Source organism: Brachycentrus maculatus, unplaced genomic scaffold (genome assembly GCF_059751285.1).
Source record: "Brachycentrus maculatus isolate JH-2025_06_01 unplaced genomic scaffold, ASM5975128v1 h1tg000674l, whole genome shotgun sequence".
Lineage (NCBI taxonomy): Eukaryota > Metazoa > Arthropoda > Insecta > Trichoptera > Brachycentridae > Brachycentrus > Brachycentrus maculatus.
Window position 1 is genome coordinate 144697 of NW_028281406.1, and position 17804 is coordinate 162500.

At 30.1% G+C, this 17804-nt stretch overlaps 1 protein-coding gene across 1 annotated transcript in view; it reads right to left on the bottom strand.

Moving 5' to 3' along the window:
- The window catches only part of LOC148300668 (uncharacterized), a 93777-nt gene that overhangs the window by 9839 nt on the left and 66134 nt on the right, over window positions 1-17804 (bottom strand). The window contains exons 3-5 of the mRNA XM_088274449.1: window positions 6747-6796; window positions 4205-4253; window positions 35-124 (exon numbers count right to left, since the gene is read on the bottom strand). Of these exons, the coding sequence (XP_088130575.1) occupies window positions 35-124; window positions 4205-4253; window positions 6747-6796 (189 nt within the window). The remainder of the gene's footprint in view (window positions 1-34; window positions 125-4204; window positions 4254-6746; window positions 6797-17804) is intronic.

Here is a 17804-nt window from a genome sequence, read left to right on the forward strand (position 1 = left end):
AAAACAAATATCTGTAATAATCAACAAATCTTACCCATCGCCTTTATGTCATGGTGTTCATTACGGTTCCCATTTTTTTCAGTGATGATGGTAGACTGACTCTTGGTAATATGTATGGATTGACCTGAAATCATTTTCAATGATGACATTTTAGGAACATGCCCAATTGATACCAGATTTGGATATATTATATTTATAAACTTTATAAAATTAAACAACTTTGTTTTAACCACTTTTTTATTATTAGTACACTATAACCTACCGGTTTCGACTAGAACCTTGTCATCATCTGGATTTATTAAATTCTAAAATACTAAAAACATAAAATACTCATAATTAATAAGATTCCCTTACCAAAAACTTCCACACACATTTTTGGTAAGGGAATGTTATCAAATATGAGTACCTATTTTAATGTTTTAGAATTTAATAAACCCTGATGATGACAAGATTCTTGTCGAAACCGGTAGGTTAAAGTGTACTTATAATAAAAAAAGTGGTTAAAACAAAGTTGTTTAATTTTAAAATAATTATAAAATGTGCCACAAAGTATCTGCAAAAAATAATCAAGAAAATATTATATTAATGTGTATCCTGGCTGTAGGCGAGTTTCTGTAAATTTTGGACCTGGAATTTTGTAAGTAGCTGTAGCTGTAAGTAGCTGTAGTCAAGATATGAAAAATAAACTGTTCTCCACATAGTGGACTTAACGGTCCAATAGGTGGTGCTGCTATCGAGTTCTTTCAATAAAAACGTTTATTAAAATTATTGTTTAAAAAAAACATTTACTGAAATATACATTTATTTCGTTTGAATGAAAAAAATAATTTACAGAAAACTACACGGGTATTTGACATGGCAAAAAAATATAGATACATGTTCATAAAAACTGACTGCTCTGAAATTTATATCGATTCCTTCATTAGAGGTGCAGCGACTAGTCAGCTAAGCCGATTAATCGATTGCCGATTTCGCCGACTAGTTGCCAATTAGTCGGCTTAACAGTTAACCTCATTTTTTCCTTTTTTGAAGTAATATTTTCCTCGCGAAGAAAAAATATTCTCTTTATTGAAATGAAATAAATACAATTAGCGACGAAGATAAACAAAAGATTATTTTTTAATTTTTTTTAACAAATGACATTGCGTTGTTTAAAGTTAGCTTTTCGGGTCTTCATTAATATTAGCCGCTTTTGAGGAGCTTTTTTTAATGAGAAGTCTGGCGATTAGTCGCATTAACATAGTTGACTACTCAGTAATCGGTTATTGAGCAAACCAGTGTATGTGCATCTCTAATACTTATCTATTTCGAAAGGGGTTTAATGTTATTTTTACCTAACGGACGAATAAAAAAAAACGACGAAAGTAAATTAATAATCATCTGATACATTTCAGCAAAAAACAGTAAACCTTCCTAAAACGTTGGGATAGGTACCGCTTTATCAGAAAGAACGTTATATTGGATATATGTTTTTAGATTGTATTTTAATTTAATAATGACATATTTTTGTCATTTCCGCTAGTTAAAATGTAATAATACAATTTAAAACATTAACCCCCGTATAACGTTCCCTGTAATAACGCGGAACCTATCTCAATGTTATAGGAGGGTTTACTATACATATTTCAATGATGACGTGCGCAAGTAATTTTAGCACAATATGGTATTTTTTTTTTTCAACAAAAAAAATATATATTTGTAAAAATGGCGAAAACGTCGTTATTATCGAGCACTGGCCAATATATCTCTTGTGTTAGTTGAGAACAAACATATAATATTACTTTCGACGAACATAATATCACAATGGTAACGATGTTCTTAATAATGCCTTAATTCTCCGTTTAGTTTTTTCTGGGAAAATCCCACCAATAAGAAATTTTCTTTATTAGAGTACACATGTAATGTGAATGAAGTGTGTTTTCCAAGTCCGAAGGAGTTTTGTGACATAAATGTCCCTCGTGAGCTCTCACGCTAATGAGTTTCAATGGAAAAATCGTGTTCCTTTTATACAACTCTGACAGCCCGCAAATATATCTAACCGTAATTGATATCTTTATTATTTCATATTTATCTAAATGCTCATTTTTTGTTGTTCGTAAAACTACCATTAGAAAATCGCATGACCAATTAAAAACGAAGATAAGGCTGAACTAGGGATAGTTAAAAAGATTCAAATAAGTTATTTAAGGTGGTATGGACATGTGGAACGAATGGATAGCGAGAGAATGACTAAGAAAGTGTATTTGGTAAATCGCTCACTCCTTTCAAGAACGTCATATATCAAAAAACTTGATTTTTCAGGAGATCGTTTTTTTAAGTTTAAAAATATAATGCAATGTATCAAAAATAAATATCAAGCCACTTACTGAACTTTTTACTGTGCAACAGATCTTTGTAGGTAAAACCTGAAGGTTTTTTTTCCATTTCAAAAATATTAAGTATACTTAAAAATAATTAAACAATACCTTTTCTTCAAAATGCAAAAACAACCCTTTCTGCCCTGTTTCGGGTAAATATTAAGTTCTAAATATGAATCTTTTGCTGGGATTTAGTACATTTTCTGAGCATTCCAAACACATGCAAAACTGAAAATTGACGATTTTTGATTTATGACGTTCTTGAAAGGAGTGAGCGAAATGTGAATGGGAGAATAGAACGAAAACAGCCGATAAAGACTTGGCACAACCAGATCAACAGAACCTAAAATCTGGTGTTGTCGAAAGTATACGCAATTGGAGGGCATGTATGACTAGATATATGGATGTGTAGGAAACTAGGAGTAAATGGCTGGACAGAAGGGTGTAGACAAAAGAGCGTTCCACCCTCTCTTCCTACCCCTGCAGTGAAACGGCATGATGGTAGCTTGTAATATGAGAAGTGATGTTAAGATGCATTTTGGTAGTAAATAAACGAAATGTTACCATTTGGCGCAACCGGTTTGGTGTGGTCGTTTGGGCGCACCGTTTTGACGTGTCCGTTTTGGCGCGAGGATGTTTTGGCGAAAAGCCATTTTGGCTCAGACCACTTCGGAGTATTTCGCAGTCCGTTTCGGCGCGTATTGTACATATTTTAATATCGCGTGCGATGTTATTCACTTACAAATTGAACTATCGTAATAGTTTTTATTTAAAAAAATATTCCTTCCAATTTGAGAAAGCAGACTCACAAAAACATCATTATTTTTTGCAAAATAGAAAATCTGAAAAGAATTTACGGTGCTGATAGAGATTTTTATTTCAGTATTAAGTATTTCGAGTTTTTTATAGTTTCATACAATTTGAAAATAGTCTAACATGGCGAACAGCTATCAATAGGGAAAACCGAGGTGGAGTATTTTTTAAAAATTATTTGTGGTTAAAGTATTAAAATCGTAATAAATAAAAAGCAGAGCTTAATATGATGAGAGGTAACTTATTTATAATTAATGCCGTAGTGAGGCGAATGTAGTGGGAAAAAGGAGCAGAGGAAGACCTAATATACTCTATAGAACAATTGAAAGTGGTCAGGTTAGGAGTCGAAATAATCGGCGGGTATGTATGAGGAGATGCATAAACGTGGAAGAGGCAATAATGTTTTCAAAGACAGTGGTGTGGCGTTCTATTATATCTGCCTGCCCCGGCGGAGAAGCGGCGTGATGGTTAGTTAGTTAGTTCATCAAACCCTTATCCCCACCCCAATGGTGCATAGGGCACTACATCATATAAACGCAGTGTTATCTTGATCGTTAACACATGAAGGAAAGGTGATCAGCCCTCCGATTCAGGTACCAGTCCAGGGTAATATTGAATAAATATTAGAGTGAAAAAATCATCAATATTTATTCGGTCCCCTCGTTGGGAATCGAACCCGGGACCTCCAGAACGGTAGCCGAGCGTGCTGACCATTACACTACGGAGGCGGACTAGTTAGTTAGTAAATAGTACACTTTTAACTCGCAAGAATTATTTATATGTTTTGTTATTGAAGATTTTCGGAGTAAGCATCGTTTTTCTTTCGCAATTTTTTTAAACGTTGGCCATGTGAATGTGTTACAATCAACCGTAACGACTACTTGGTATTTTTGCAAAAGCGATAAAAGAAGCGCGATGTTACATTATATCCATGTTACTTGGACCTCAGTTTCCCCTATATTCTAGGGTAAGTATGAGTACATCAAAGACAGTTTTAATATGATATATAAGATGAAAAATACTAATTGAAATACCTTCACCAGTTGGCTGCTTCAGATTTTCCAATTCTTGCACTTCAGCGTCCTATAAAAATTAAATTTTGTTTGTAAATTTACTGGAAGAACATAATTCTAGAGAATAAAAATAAAAATAAAAATTATAAATTTGGATAATTAATACTGCGCCATTTTCGTAAAACTTCACCTAAAGGGCGCTTAGATAAAATAAATCTGTGATGAACGGAAAAAATAAAAATATGATTTTGTGAATAAATCCGTTTATTTTTTCATAAAAATCATTCCACTCTCGCAGTTTGCAAGAGCAATGCCTTCGCCCCCCAGCAGCAAAGGCACGCTCGTCAAATTTAGCGGGATTTAAGTTCACTTTCCCCATGGCACTTATTTTGGCTGATCGAAGCGTTACATGTCAATAAAGTAATTCGACAGGAAAATGTGTATTTTTTTTTAATTATCCAGGTAACTCTGTAATCTAGCTACGGCTTATGCAACACAGCTTATCATGGCCCTACTTAGGCCTGAACATCAAAAGTTTTATAGCTTGTTCCTACTTGTGAATAGATTGAATCTTTATGTTTGAAGTTACTATTATTTATTGTGATGTTCTAGACAAAAACATTCTCTATGTATTATTTTAATTTATTTATTGATTTGGCATTTAATTTGTATCTGTGTTTGATTTTTAAATTAATTCATATATTATTTTAATAGTTGGAGCCGTATTATGATTCGAATTTATAAAAGCAGGCAAAGTTTTTTTTACCCTTTCGGGAAAGCTGTACTATGTAATGCAGCTAATTTCAGCATTTTATATTTGGTTAATTTTTACGGCTGCACTGAGTGATATCATTTCATTAAATAATTTAAGATAAATTTCCAAGCACATTTTACGATCAACAACATCAAACATCAGGACGTAAAATAAGATAAGTTTGTTCTGTGAAACGTAAGTAATAATTTTAGTTGCAAAAATATGTTCTAAATATTACGATGAATTCCTGACAACGCAGTAAGTAATATTAAAGGATAACGTTTAGGTTTCTAAATCAATTTCGTGCGGAATGGTCGGAAACACAAAATTTATAATATTATTCCATGGTAAATACACTGTAACTTATGAAGTTTGTTTATGGAAATATTAAATAAACGTTGTTGCAAAACGTTTTCAAATATACATACACTACGTATAAATATGATAAAAACAAGATATAAATAAATAATAAACTACGGGTTTTCAAATTATTTTAATGTACGCATGAAAATAGGAATGGAATTATACTTAACCGTAAATTACAATTTTTCATAAACCAGTTTATATTAAAAACGAAATATTGTAAATCAATGTACTGTTTTAGTTTTTAGATTTTTTGAAATTTTCCAAAAGCAATATTTTTCTCTGAAAAGATGTGACGTTAATGTCTTAACCTGTCTCTTTAAAACGTTTCATAGTATACAAATCCTCAAAAATAAAATTACAAACGAAAATCTTTACTTATTCCATTAATCATTACTTAAATTATTTGGTAACAAGAACTTTTTTACCTAACTTTTTCTTCTAAAGTAACGCGAGGCCTCCTCAGTGCGTAGCCCTGTGCAGACGTATTTGTCACATACCACAAACACTACCCTCGTAAAACTTGTATCAAGATAATATTTGTCTACAATGCTCCCATTTACCAGAAAACAATTTTATGCACTAACGCATGAATCGATGCAATTTCCAGGATAGCACATCTCCCAGGAACAGGGTGACCTAAATAGTGAGTATTGACTAAAGCTTGTCCTAGTAAAATACCAACTGGGTATTTTAGTAACATAAATTTATGAATATGTATTTTAATTAATTTAAACCTCATTTTACAATACGCATGTACATTGACTGGCTTATTACTGTATAATGCAATATCTCCCAAACAAATAAATACAGATTATTGTAGATGGTTAAGGTATAGTATACATAAAAAAATCAAAACATGTCTGTAGTATGTATGAACGTAAAAAAAATAAAAAAAAGGTCTTCAAGAATTAAAACAAATTGTTGTAATTTTATATAAGGGTATCTTTTTTAGATATATGAATTGTAAACATATTCAATAAAATATATGAGAAATATTGTTATACGAACAATGCTGAATATGTATTTTTACTACTTGAATAATGCTGAACTATATTATATAACTTCTTCTGAGTCAATCCAGTACCAATGGTCCAAAGGGCACCGCATCAAATCGATATGGCGTTAAATATAAGCCCTGCGCTTCCTTAGATAAAGGGGTAGAATATATTAAATGAGTTACAGATAGGATAGGATACAGTAAAGGAGATCAAGGTGAAGAATATTACTTTTTTATGGGAAAATAAATGGATAAGAATAGATAGATAGGAAAAGGAAAATAATAACGATGGCTAGGGTATTCTGGGTCTATATTCATACTCGTATAAACCAGACTTGTAATGTGTACGAGTCTTTCGGGGAAAACTATATAAGGATATATTTTATGACTGGTTTTCATCGATACACAAAATCATAAAAATTAATGGGATAAATTAACATTTTTACCTGTGAGGGATGACCGACAACAGCGTGTGATCCGACGGAGTGAGAACCTCCTAAAACAAAAGTAAAATATAATAATAAAGCATTGGAAGTCTGAGCATTTACGATCTGGGATTTGGCTGCCTTACGTAATTACTTTCTACACTTGTCTAATATTCATTATTGTCTTCAGAATTGCATTACATTTTGAAAGATGTACGTATATATGCACTCTTATAGGATTTTTTTGTATATACATATATCCTGGGTATACTAGGAAAAACGTTAACTCTAAAATTTCTATTTGTATAATCCCTCTTATTTACAGATGTTAGTCTAAATAAAATACCCGCCAATAAACGTAATGTTTAAAACCACATATTCTTCAAACTACTAGACATTTCAAACACTTTAGTGTATGTTGAAAACTTTATAATAAGCACCATTAAGTCAAAATTGCATATTTTCGAGTAAATGGTTTTTTGCCAGTACATCCAAGATATGATAGTAATAATATTGATAGATGTGCCATCATCCGTTGAGAATTTGTGAAATATACATGTAGCTTTCTCCAATAGGTCATGATGAGATTTATCCCAAATATTTCAACATTAGATGTTCAGCATTTGATCAGTTGATTGTTAACAATGTTCATTTTTTATTCCATCAGACAGTGGATTGAATGATACACCATATTCATACAATGAATGACATATCGAAATATTATACACCATAGATATAAAGTGTATATAAAGTGACCAGATAAATTCCAGTGAAGTAAACGATCTAGTGTGGCGTGATTAAGCTTAAGTTTTTTTATATTTCAAATTGTCAAATATATTAGAATCCAAATATACGCAATATGTAAGTAAATTTAGCCACCGATTGGCAACTTTTTTTGAAAAGTCGTTACTTACGAAAAAAATCCATAGCACATGTCTAATATAATAAAATTCTAATTACTCACAAACCCGTCTAGTCCGAAATCTATTAATCAGATTTCAATCCGAACTACATTGGTTATTCACCCAAATGCACATTTATACAATACTATGACAATTGATATTTGGCAGAGAAAATCTCAACACACAATTCAAAATGTCATACGAGAAAGAAAATTGAATTTGATAGCTAGCTCGCGATATTTGATTGAAACTTGAGTTATTTTGGGAGTATGGGAGTAGACTTGATAGGCATGACTCTGTGAAGTTCTGCGCCATATATTTGCTTTCAGAATTGGAATATGAGAATGTAAATATTTTCATTCCTCGGAAAAGAATAAAGGCATTTGTCAACCGATATCCATCGGCTTAAAAAAGTAATAAATCTAATTTGGTATTGTAATCGATAGCAAGCCATACAAATATTCTTTTAAAAATATAAATATTACGGATAAATTGGCGATTACAGATTTGTAAAAGCAGTAATAACTTTCACGGGGCACTTTGTCGACAGACATTTACCTGAAGGATATTTCGCCGGTGGACATTTAACTATATATTATTATATATTTTAACCTACTATTACAAAACTATCTATCGAAATTTAATCAAGTATATATTATACATAGTATTTTTATATAAATCTTACACAACCAGGGGCGAGCCTACTATAAAAGCTGTTGGAAAGGAATAATCAGGCAGAAATATGGCGCCTATTAAATATGTGCTGTATGTGTTAAAAAAAAGGTGTCTGGGAATTTTCCATGGGATAAAGTACGGTTTTATGATTAAAAATTTCCCAATATCTCTTTTTTTAGGTCATTAGATGATACTTTTTTGTTCTAGTCAAATTGTATTGATGAAAATGGCGCCGTGAATTCTTTCTGCACGAGACGCAAAATAATGTAAATCCCGCGTTTGATATAAAAAAGCAATTAAATATCCGTCAGCGAAATGTCCATTCAGCCAAAGTCCGTCGGCGTCATGTCCGTCAACCAAATGTCTAGCCACTCATTGGTTATATTTCTGGATGTATTATATTAAAAATAAAGATAATGCTATCATCGGCATTTTTAATGATGATATTGAGAAATACCATCATTAAAAATGCCGATGATGGTATTGAGAAACCAGATTGATGACATCGAATTGAAATGGAGTCTTGAATCTTCCACTTTAATCTTGTAGATAGTTTAATTTCGTTTTTATTTTTTTTATCACTTATTATTGTCATTGCTGTTTTTTATGACCATAATTGTACTTTTTCTTTATATATGTATTTAACCTGTACTTTTACTTGTTTCTGTAAGTATGTTGTGTTCTCATCTAATTGAAAAAAAAAGTAAATGCTTTATATTGCACTGTATTTCATTTCATGTTATTTGTTTTTCATTGTATGTGAACCATAAATAAATAAATAAAATTAGTATTTTTGTTCTTATTTTACACAAATATTTTAATAAAAACTATTTCAGGTAAATCCAATATACTAACATAACACGATTCCATAACTTGACATAAAATTTGTATTGATTTAAAGTAAAAACTGTGAGTACGTCACAATAAAATTACGTCCCAGATAAGAAGCATCTATGTAAAATTATTTATTGATCGCCAAGGCGGCAATTCACAATTGATTACCCCATTAAATTACACTTCACTGAACACCCTATATGTTTGAGCAAGTGATTGAACATTTTACAAAAAATTTACCGATTTTGATACCATATAATATACTCAGAAGCCACTGAAAAAAAATATCTGAGCGTCTAGATAACGAATTACGAAAATGTTTTTTAAATAACTTTATAATGCTTGGTTCAATTTAATGTGTAAATCCGACAAATGACATCGTTTTCTGCTTGTCGCCTGTGACTTTGTTAACTGACGACATGATTGATTTATTAATTGATTATCTTGTCGATTTGCCACTTCATAGTTTGCAAGAGAAGGTCAATAAATACGAATGTAAGTTCATATTAATAGGTGTTTTTATGCTATGAACTATTTTTTTTATTAATTTTTGTATGTTCATATAATAATGAAAATGTTTTATTTTAATTTATTATTAGATTAAAACCAATATTTTTAGCTTTTCCACTTTTTTATTTGACCAGCGACCGGGTTTCGTCGTTACCGACATCATCTATGTTGGAAAATCATAGTTTCGTCGTTACCGACGAAACCCGGTCGCTGGTCAAATAAAAAAGTGGAAAAGCTAAAAATATTGGTTTTAATCTAATAATATATTAAAAATGCAATTCCATCACGAAGTGTCAGTGGATAATATAAATGTTTTATTTTAATTTTAAATCTTTTCCTGAATATTTCACAACTCTTTATCTTCTGTTTCCACCTATTTTCTGGTTTTAAAATATTACACTTAACTTCATACTATTTTGTAACATGAATTGTAAAAAATACATATATTGTATTCTCACGTACAATATAAGTAATTTTTTACTGTAATATTTATTCAATATTACCCTGGACTGGTACCTGAAGCGGAGGGCTGATCACCTTTCCTTCGTGTGTAAACGATCAAGATAACACTGTGTTCATATGAAGCAGTGCCCTATGCACCATCGAGGTGCGGATAAGGGTTTTATTATTATTTTTTTTCTCACGTACAGGAACAAATGAATAAATGTTCCCCTTTTTTCGTTATAAATTTAACTGAATTTTATAGGTTAGTATTGTTGATGATATCCAAAATAAAATTAACGATTTTTTTCATTTTGCCGAATTTCTTTTCAAATTAAAGTTTTCTATAAAAAATTAGAACGTTAGCTTCCATATGGAATCCCAGCTCTGGGCCACAGACATTGTGTAAGTAAATACATTGATTTCGGCAGCCACTTAGTTGTAATATCTTTCCATTTTGATTAAAATTTTACTTGATAAATACTACTATTCCTAAAAATGTATCGTGACACGCGTTTAGATCTATTCTGCGTCATTATCAAATGTATCATATTATACGTACGTTTTATTATACGGTATTTGATAATGATGCGAAATGCATCGAAATACTTGTGACAATAGATTTTTAAGTAAAAGTTGTATCTGCCAAGTAAAATTTACATTGAAAACTGTGTTATTTTATACAAGAATACGATTATAAGAAAAACACAAAGGATTGAAAAACAAATGGTTTATCGGTAAGTGGAAAAAAAAGACTAATGGATTTTTCAACCTATTTGCCGATTAAAAATAGTATTAATTGTTCTTTCACCGTACCAAGTGATTATATTTGCCATTATTAAAATAATGTTTTAGTATCTACTTTCTCAAAGTAAATGAAAACTAGGATGTAAAACAAGAGAATCACTGCGACTCGTTTGCCTGACCTATTTACTCACTGAACACTGTTATCAAAATTGAAATTCTCCTTTCTGCTTATACAATTTTAGAAAGCGTTGTTTATTTTTCAGTAAACTACGATAACTAATTCATATGAAAACTGCGATAACGAATTCATACGAAATTAATATTGTATTACAATAAAAAGAATTTACTAGCAGTGCACAATAGAGTCCTGATTTAAACCCTAATGTTTGGAAGTGAAGCAAGGAGTTGTCAAAAGAAGGATAAAAGTACACCAAATGCAGTCGAAATGCGATCTTTGAGACGAATTTGTGGCAAAACGTTGTGTGATAGATGTGTGAATAGGAAACATCTATCACACATCAGGAAAGAAATAAGGAAATAATGCAAGGCTGAGATATGCTTTATCGATAAAATCAAAAAAATTATAAAAAGTGATCTTATTGAATGATTTCATAAAGTACAATATTTAACATCGATTTCAAAAAAGTATATACATCATAAATACATTTTGTAACAAAAGCTTCTAAAAAAACAAACAGGATGTTATAAAAACAACTTTGTATCTGGAGGTTTCGGTAAAGATCATTACGCGCTATTCGAGTGGATTATGATGTCTGTTTCTCTTTTTAGCAATAAGATGTCTGTGTAAACAAGAGACATTTTCTTTTTATTGGACTATTTTCTTGCTAACGTTATTTGTTTTATCAACAACAACAACAAAATACCTTTTGAGTCCCTTACAAAACTTTCATTCATTCTTTGAAGTCCTATTTTCAATCGAGCCATCAAATGTTAGTGTTTTTAAAGGAAAAAGTAGATGACTTACAATGTTACGATTTATGAATAATCTATTGAATATTTAACGTAAAGTCTATTTAAACCTAAATTTATGTAATATTACAGTTGTCTTAACTGGCTATGAAACATATCGCTCACTCCTTTCAAGAACCTCATAAATCAAAAATCGACAATTTTCAATTGTTTATGTTTTCGGAATGCCCAAAAAATGTACTATAACCCAGCAAAAGTGGCATATTTTTAACTCAATATTTACCCGCTACAGGGCAGAAAGTGTTGTTTTTGCATTTTGAAGAAAAGGTATTGTTTAATTATTTTTTGAAATAAACTAAATATTTTTCAAATGGACAATAAACCTTCAGGTTTTACCTCATAGGATCTGTTGCAAAGTAAAAAGTTTAATAAGTGGCTTGATATTATTTTTAAAACATTGCATTATATTTTCAAACTTTAAAAACGCTCTCCTGAAAAATCATGTTTTTTTATTTATGACGTTCTTTTAAGGAGTGAGCGATATGTCGTTCTTTTTGTATATGAAAGATGATGGAAGTGTTTACGACCAAGCATTTGGCTCGCTTAAGTGATCACTTTATACGCTTGCGTAACGTCAACCATTTTGCCCATTATTCAACATTTATATTACATTAATTTTTGGAACCTGTATATATACAATGGTCTTGGATCCCTTTCACGTACAAAAAGCATATTCAATAGATTTGGAAGTATGGCTGATTGTACCACCATCTGTTGAGAAATTTGTAAAATACAACTGCTCAGGCATTCATCTTCTTTCATGTAAAAAATAATGATGATAAAAGGAGCAGAGGAAGACCGAGAAAAACTTGGCACAATCAAGTATACCAAATACTTAAAAGTGGTCAAGAGTCGATACAATCGGCGGGTATGAGGAGGTGCATGAACGTGGAAGAGGCGAAGAATGTTTGCAAGGACAGAGTGGTGTGGCGTTCTATTCTCTCTGCCTACCTCTGCGGAGAAGCGGCGCAATGGTTAGTTAGTTAGTTAGTTATAATATTTATTATAAATGTTAGTTATAGTTTGTTATGATAGATATTTCATATCAAGTCAAGATACCTATTATATTCACATATCATCCGTAGTGTAAATAATCCAGTGTCTGATAGAATAAAATAAAAGTAAAAACTCACTAAATTTATGTATCTTAATAATCGTTAAAACTTAATCAATTTGGAAGTTTTTGATGTTTTAGTAGACTAGGGGTTAAAACAATTACGCAGAATAACGTTTTAGGGTTGAATCAAATAAGGCCTTAGCTGAACGAAGAATTAGATACGAAAGAGCGATTCTTGAATTGCAAATTTTCCGAACAATTTGTCCCGCCACATTCAACCTACCCGAGTAATTTAAACGTTTCCCTTTTTATTTTTCTTATCGCAAAAGAATGCGAGTTTAAGAGAAAATGAGAAGAGATGATATTGAAATTTTCCAATGAAAAATTCTTTTGTTTTGCATCTAATCGCAATTTTAAAAGGAATTTTATATGTGGAATATGGTGAATAAAACAAGACAAATTTTAATACGGTGTTAGTATTCATATTACTTGTTTCAAGTAGGTTTTTATTATTATATTATATTTGTTAAAACTGGAGCGAAATATAAATGACTTGCCGTGTTTGATATTGAAAAGTCGTGTTTTTGTTGTTTTAATATGTTTTAAGTATATATAATAAATGTGCACTGCAATATAAATAAAACAACATTTTTGTCTAACAATACAAATAACGAAAAAAATAAACAGACCAAATATTTAAAAAAAATACTTTGCACAAATTTAATTGATTATTTTAATATTGATGTTAAAATGTAAAATTAATTTCAATAAATATATGGTTTTACAAAACATGCAATCTGATTATTTTACCACAATGAAATTTTTCAGGAAAATGTTTTTTTATTCGTTTGTATTTTATTATATATATATTTGTATAAGAGAGCTCTTTATTTTAAGATGGTTGTGCCTTAATTATATATATATATATATATATATATATATATATATATATATATATATATATATATATATATATATATATATATATATATATGTATACATATATATATATATATATATATATATATATATATATATATATATATATATATATATATATATATATATATATATATATATATATATATATATATATATATATATATATATATATATATATATATATATATATTTATATGTATATTGCCAATTCCATGTTTCGCTTCCTATGAAACATCAGTTCCTATGGAATGCCAGCAATCCGCTGTGAACCGCCAGTTTATCTGCCATGAACATATTTGTATTTGCAATCAACGTATTCAAAGCAGCATTAATTATATTCGCTTTTCTCAATGTCTCAGTACCAATTTTTTACGCAATATATCATATTTCACACTATGAATCAATATGGACTCGGTTTTTCATAAAATATGAGGAAAAAAATATCTAAATATTACATCACGCGAAGAGATAACAAGAACTACGCATTACAGAAAACAGATCGAGTGTTTTAGATAAACTTTTGTATCTAAATAGATAGTTTCACAAGATAAGCCTAATGTATGGTATAAATTCTATTGCTATTCAACAGGTGTCCTTTTATCTTCCACTATTGATTATATTACTCGGCCTGTGCGTAATAAATTCCACATGTCACAATAAAACTAACCCAATAAATTTGGAGATATATCTCCATCGATGAATATTCGTGGACCAAGAAAGGTACACATTTTACGTGACAAAATGTACGTGATAATTACTTCGCTCAAAAAAAAAACTAGTTCTTTGGGAACGAATAATAAATCTTTGAAAAGAAAAGCTTCGTGAGAAGCGTAATTTATTACGAAGGTCAGATGGAAAATTGTAGTATTGAATTTATAATGTTGCTTCTGTGTTCAATATAAAAAATTGGTACGATAAAAGAGATTTTTTTTGCGCCTTAACAAATGATATGGTTGTTATTTTATTCTGCACAATGAACATTGTAACGTTATTTCATAAATTATCATGTATAATTTATGTTTTATTTGCAAAACGTATTTTTGGACTACGGCTGTGATTTGATTGAAGAAATTCATTGTTTTTTTTATTTATTTTAAAAAAAATTATAAACAATCAATTATAATTGGGTTTAGGTAATAATTAATTTGTTACGGTTATTTTTATAACTTGTTGTGTACAATATGGCTATTTTTTACATTCGTTAATTATTAAAACATTGAATTAACAAATTTAATTTATCATTTTACTAGAAAAAAATATTTTCTATTATTTTTTCCTTTTAAATTGTTTCTGTTTACGAGTATATGTTTCAGTTAAAACACTTTTTTTGGTTCCAATATTTTTTGTAAAGACTTTATTTAAATCATCACTAGATTTAATACTAAATATGCTGTTTTTTGTTTTTTTTTTATGAAATACTGCCTACCCCATGCAGGTATTTACTGTGTAGCCTGTGACAGGTCATCAGCCCTGTCATTAGGTAAAGGGAATAATTATAATTTTTCCAACATTTTGGATTTGTCGTAATCTATGTTTAAAAGTCGTGAGTCAAAAAAGTTTTTTTTTATTAAATGATCAAATAAATTGCGCGAACCAAAAAAAAATTGAAATTCAAAAATATTTCTTCAATGTAGAAAGTAGAGTAAAATCATTAATTTTATATTTTCTCTTGTGCTTTAGATGATATTATTTTTATATTACGTTTTCTAAGTTTTATAGTTAATTTTAAGATGTAGAGTACCGACCATAAACCTTTTCGTGTTATCACGTAACTGTCCTCGTGATAAAGTTGAGTAAAATGCTTGTCACCCACAAGATACGGGCACGACCCTTCGTCTTCCGAAGCACCACCAAAGGAATTTAATACATTTAGAGTTTACATGTAAATCTAAAAACAAAAATTTAGGAGTTCGTTTGTTTAAAATCTTAAATCTGAAAAATATATTAACAGATTGCTTTGAAATTTTGACACTACATTGCTTTTGATTACGCGTGTGTTTTTATAAACTGTGACAGTTTCAATATATGTATGAAATGTGAAAACATGTTTTATTAAACGTTTTTAAAATGAAACATATGACAGTGAATTCAATTATTTTGTCATATTTTTAAAACAGTATTTTGACCGCAATGGCAGTGCCAGCTGTTGTACGTAACAGACACACACTCAATGGTTAATCATGGTAAACAGCGTGCTACCTAACATTTACTAAAAAAAAATTACGGCAATGGCAGCGCATTCTTATAACTTTTGAACGTTATAACAATGTTAAACATTGGTCATGGTAGACAGAGTGCTTCTTAACAGCTGCTGTCACTTTTTTTTCCATCGTTGTTTCATAGATTTTTAATATTTTCGTTGGTTCATAAGCTTAGTTAAATTAAACATAAAAGAATTGTTTAAAAAACAACATGTCTGTATGTATGATATAAATATCTGGTTTTATAGCAAATATGAAAGAAAATCATAATACAAAGGGGTATCGAAAAACAAAAAAAAGCATACTCGATATAAGCATAAAACATATTTACATTAATATATATTCAGGTATCTTGATCGTTTGCCCCAGCATTTTATTATTATTTTATACCAGCTTTTATTCTTCCTACTGAAATTTATGATATTATTCATCATCGTCAGCTTACGCGCTGGTGTCAAAAAACAATAAAAATCATGAAAAATGTTATTAAAGCGTGATACGAAAATTTTTCAAAATTGGTACAACGTAGAATTTTCTTTCCTTAATAACCCTATTTGTTCACCTGTATAAACAGAATTATATTCATAAATCCTGGTAACCTAAAATCGTGCTTATACTCTATGACTAACCTCATTAATTTTAAATCATATTTTTAGGTAAATTACCGTCGCTACTAGTCTACATGTCAAAAACAGATAAATGAAGTAGATATTTACTGAATGGGTGGAAAATACAGGGGATAAGGGATGCCTTTATATTGATGAAGAAGAATATGGATGTCTGGCCATTTACAGGGTTAACGAACTGTCATTAAGTGGTTTGAATGATTACATTATACACCGTGTAAAATTCACCATTATTTATACGATTGACTACCATATATTACTCAAAACTACTACTGTGAAGGGTTACATAGACATGTAACTTCTAAATAAATTACATTTTGTTGTATGACGTCAGTCTACGTATTAATTGAACACCCTCGTATGTACACGAGTATATTGTATCATTGTATAAAACTAACATCCTCACTTCATATAAGCTCTTCTGTTTAACGTTTCATAATGTCATAGGAAAGGTTGAGAAATTACATTATAAATTCGCGCTACCCTTAAACGTGAAATAGAAGTAAATTACAATGAAGCACAGTTCACAAAGTTGACATATCGCTCGGTATGTAATTGAATACATAGAGCCTTGATATACTCAACTTCCGCCGAAACCAAGTCAAGCTTCAAGGCCGCTAGTAATTTCATTGTCACTGAAATTGTATGCAAAGCATGTTGAGAATTTTTTTTATTGTTTGGCTTTATATGTTATACAAAGAAATTTCTTTTGTACGCTGGTTTTGTAATGTTTCGTTCGTTTGGTTTGAGATATTTTACATTTTGTCGTGGTTACTCACTGCCCTGGAAAATGAAACGTCTTGATGCCACAGACTAAATCAGATTATGTTTCTAAGTTAAATGCACCTGGTTTCGTATTGTTCGAACGACTTGTAACTAGGGCATCTTGGTTTTCAGTAAACTGGTGTTCTGATTAATATATTTCATTTTCAACATAGAGTTACCAGTAAAATTGAAAAATTTTCGTCGATGTCGATATTTATAAAAAAACAGAATTGTTGATTTTTGTTGTTGTGTTGCTTAAATTTTTGAGGAATTTTAGGACAGTCTAACACTGTCGACATAAAAAATCTAAAAATCAAGTTTTGCTCGAATTATTTATTTTAATATCCCAATACATTAAAGGCTGCAATCAAATTAGTTTTTACTTTCAT